We start from the raw sequence: 4,042 nt of genomic DNA, 5'->3' as shown, positions 1-4,042 counted from the left end.
GCAGCTGTTCACAAGCAAATAATCGCCGTTCAACATCTCTCGGCTTCAACTCGTACGGCACCCAATTTCCTTGTTTCTGAATCATTCCCATAACTTTCAGGCGTTTTGAAATGGTTTGTTGCGTCACTCCCAATGATCCTGCCAATTCTTGTTGCTTCTGACACGAGTCTTGATCAATTCGGCAGCTCCGAAAACCTTCTCTCTTCCATCGTCATGCTGGTCTTCGATGTCAAATTCACCGTTCTTGATGCGTTGAAACCAGTCTTGAAACGTTCTCTCACAAATAACGACCTCACCATAGATATTTGAGAGCATTCCATGTGCCTCAGTCTGCTTCATATTGGAACAGAAAATCAAAACTTTCCGCAAATGACGAGAATTTGGCTTGGAAGTTGACATGCTTAATTGAGAATAACATTATGATGAAGACTTTCCCCACTTGTTGCACAATACAGAATTTTTCTGATGTTTCCGGGTATTTTTGAATCCAGGTCAAAAATGAACAATGTTTTATGTAGCAAAAATGTTGGTAGAACAAGAATTTCATGGCTGGCCAACATACGAGAATGTTTCAACTGTTCTGCTTCACAGCTTTCAAGGACGTCTGTGTCCAAAGTGAAAATTGTCATGATGATAGCTAACCTTAGTTAGAAGATAGCACTTTGAGAAAAGTAGGTACTCTACTTGTGATAGTAACTTTCCAGTTCACTCAACGAATAATTGGAAAATTTTGATTCACAAGAACCAGATGTCCTTTCATCACGAACTGGCAAATTGTGAAGCTGATGTTTTCTTATCAGATAACCAACTCCTATGAATAAAAATGAGAATGAGATGACTAAAATCTCCTATTCGATTCACTAACTCTTCATTTGCTGGGAGAACTAACATAAGAATACGATTCAATTTCAAATGGATTTGTGGTTTTGTCAATTTAACATTCAAGAAACCACTGATACTGTATTGAGATCTGTTAAAGTTTCCTCCCTGAGAATATTTTTTCCGAAACATTTCTCACATACATACAACCAATCAAAAGTATCAAACTTCACCCAACCAAAAAAAAAACTTGTTCCCATATTCGCAATCATAAAATCTAATAAATCCTGATCGCACACAGTCGAACCAGCATTCCTTCCATTCCGGATGGTTCATCCACACAGCCACCCCCAAGTCACCGCCGTCACCGAACGCTGTTCCCCGTCCCGCCAAAAGAACAAGCGCGGAATTCTCCAAGAGTGTTAAATGAATCGACGTTTGGTCCTGCGATCCGAACGTGCGCACACAGATGGCGCTTTTGCGCAGGACGTCGTCCTGAGGCTCGCGACTCCAGTTATCCTGAAGAACCGCTAGCCGAACCACCGCCGATCATGCGAAAATTCCTGCTGCCGGCGAGTCCTGAACTGTTTTTACGTCCTGCAACGGATCGTCAGTAGTTCATCTTTGTGGATCCAAACGTGTTCGCGCCTGTTATGGGGGATTTTTGTGCAGGAACTCACTTGTCCGCGTAGAGTTTCAACCGGTTTGACTTGGATTTCCAAAAATAAGCATGTATATTCTCGTATCTTCACCAGTTTACCCTGAAACCCCTAAGCTGAAACAGTGTTAAGCGATGGCGCCCGATTTCCCCCTGTCAGTTTTCGCGAGTGTTCTGTTGGTGTCAGTTCTGGTCGTTCAGAAGGATGTGGCGATCGCGGAGCCGGCTGGCGATACGCGGGTACCGCTCACGTCCAGAACGGTCAGGACCAAGTATGGTGACGTTAGTGGTGTAATCGTGACCTTGGATTCTAAGTATCTGGAGCCGGTGGAAGTCTTCCGGGGAATCCCCTACGCCAGCCCTCCTCTAGGCCGTCTTAGGTTTATGCCACCGGTAACGGGAGCTTTGTGGTCGGGTGTTAAAGTGGCCGACAAGTTTGGACCGGTTTGTCCTCAGAGGTTACCTGATATTGCGAACGAAACTCTGGCGCTCAAGAGGATGCCTAGGGGGAGGTTACAGCACCTGAAGCGGTTGCTTCCGTATTTGCAGGACCAAAGCGAGGATTGTCTCTATTTGAATATCTACGCTCCAGCTCAAGGTAGGAGTCTTGTTCTCTTGAAGTATCAGGGTTTCAGAATACCAGCGATTTGATGTATGACGAGAAAATTATCATTAGGAATCGCATGATGAACTTGGAAGAGTTTAGATCTATTTTTCTTGTGTTTGTCTTTGATATCCGCTTGAAATAATTTCCAGAAAAAAAAGGTATACATAGTATTTGTAAATACTTTTGAGTTTACGATACTTGAAATCTTTATTAGAGGCAGATTTGAAAAGCTCTCAATATTTCATTTTGGTTCCATGTTGTAGACTGGATACTTTTTGTCTATTGCACGAAGGAATTTACGACTTCTTCTACGAATTCTACACGAATGTTTCTTTCACATTGCTCAAAGTAGTGCTATACAGTTCAAACTGTTTTCTTGTTGATTTTCTATAGTTCAGACAACCTTGTATCGATAATCAGATATACAGAGTGAAAGTACAAACAAAATTGAGAGATTCCTTAATTGTTAAAAAAAAGTATTGTGAACATGGGGCCAGAAATGCTTCTTTTTCATGATACAGAGTGTTAAAGTTTGATTTTTGTTTGTTTTATTGTGATAACATTTGGACATCACAAGATATTCAACTGAAATTTGGAACATACAGGGTGTCTCATTTAAAAGTGTCCACCCTCAATAACTCAACAACGAATCAGAATTTTAGAAAACACTCAGACAGCTCGATTTTTGATAACAGGGGGACATGATCTGGGACACAAAGCTTGTTTCTACTAGCAACCCGCTGGAGAAGGTTGCAACCCCATCAGGAATTTGAATAGGGAAAGTGGGTAGTTTTGTAGCTCAAATGTATGCATGGATTCCAATTTGTATGAACCTGCAGTTTGTGTTCTTCAAAGTGAATATTCATAGAGTTACATAATGTTTTCTCATGTACATCATTTCGAGAAAAAATTTCAAACAATTCTCTCGAAATCCTCATGAGAATCCAAATTATGAAATTTCAGTTAGTATGCTATGATGAATAAATCAGTTATTAGTTCTGTTATGTAACAATTATTCAGAAGTATTGGATAAGCTGGTGTAATCATCACAAGAAAGTAGGACGCCAAGAAACACCCTGTATCTCGAAAACAAGTTTTTTGCGGAAAAATGTTGATAGAACTTTTTTTTCCTCAAAATTATTCAAGGAATTTTTCATTTTCCTTTGGACCTCCAATTTAAAAACACCCTCTATACGCTGTTTGTGTGATTTTCATTATGTAATTTTTAATATCACCCTACTAACGGAGTGTTATATTAATTTCGCTGAGTTCATTCACCGAATTTTCTCAAATATCATTTCTCAAAGGGAAACTGTTGAATCAGCGAAATTTTAGAAGCATCTCCCAGACTATATATCGCTTATGGCCCATTAATATGATAAGTTTACGGAATATAGCATCGACATTTCAATCATATTCTTGATGAATAGGTATAACTTTGTGCTCAGTGTAGTTTCGGATGAGTTTGATCTTCCGAAGATGAACGATCAAGTAAATTAATTGAGTTACACATAAAAAATAATTACAGCAACATCTGATGGAAAACACTGATTCAAGAGATTTATAAGTCTGTATAAATTAATCCCTGCAATCCTTTTTTTTATTTTTTCATATCACGAAATTCAAGGAATGTAGGTTATCTCATATTCATTCAATCTAACTATGCTATTAGGTATAATATTTTCTTCTACCTGGATATAAAAACACTAATTGAAATGAAACAATAACATCTCATGAATTTTCATGATGGTTTTTCAATCGTTCAAATATTTTTTCTGCAGACAGTGGAATATCTTTTCAAAGGATCCCCAATTTGTATTAGATATCTGACTGAGAAAGAACAATGGCTTTATCCGGAGATTTTTCCTTTCAGCTGCTCTCTTTGCTCTGGCTGATTGAAGGAAACGACTTTCGTGGATTCAATTAGGCAAATCCACGCTTTGTTATCTTTTGATTAT

The 4,042-nt window shown here is 38.9% G+C and overlaps 1 protein-coding gene across 1 annotated transcript; it reads left to right on the top strand.

Moving 5' to 3' along the window:
* The first annotated feature begins 1,358 nt into the window (after positions 1 to 1,358).
* LOC123678734 (neuroligin-4, Y-linked-like) lies at positions 1,359 to 2,128 on the top strand. Its single transcript, XM_045615893.1, has one exon. It carries the CDS (start codon positions 1,613 to 1,615, stop codon positions 2,126 to 2,128), a length of 516 nt encoding a protein of 171 aa, XP_045471849.1. The 5' UTR covers positions 1,359 to 1,612.
* Positions 2,129 to 4,042: the final 1,914 nt, after the last annotated feature.

The sequence above is a fragment of the Harmonia axyridis genome, chromosome 4 (assembly GCF_914767665.1).
Source record: "Harmonia axyridis chromosome 4, icHarAxyr1.1, whole genome shotgun sequence".
Classification (NCBI taxonomy): domain Eukaryota; kingdom Metazoa; phylum Arthropoda; class Insecta; order Coleoptera; family Coccinellidae; genus Harmonia; species Harmonia axyridis.
Note: the sequence above shows the minus strand (reverse complement) of the source record. Positions and strands in the feature narration are given on the sequence as shown.

What these genes read in the sequence shown, in the direction of transcription:
- LOC123678734 (XM_045615893.1), top strand. Translation starts at nt 1,613, where the DNA reads ATGGCGCCCGATTTCCCCCTGTCAGTTTTCGCGAGTGTTCTGTTGGTG.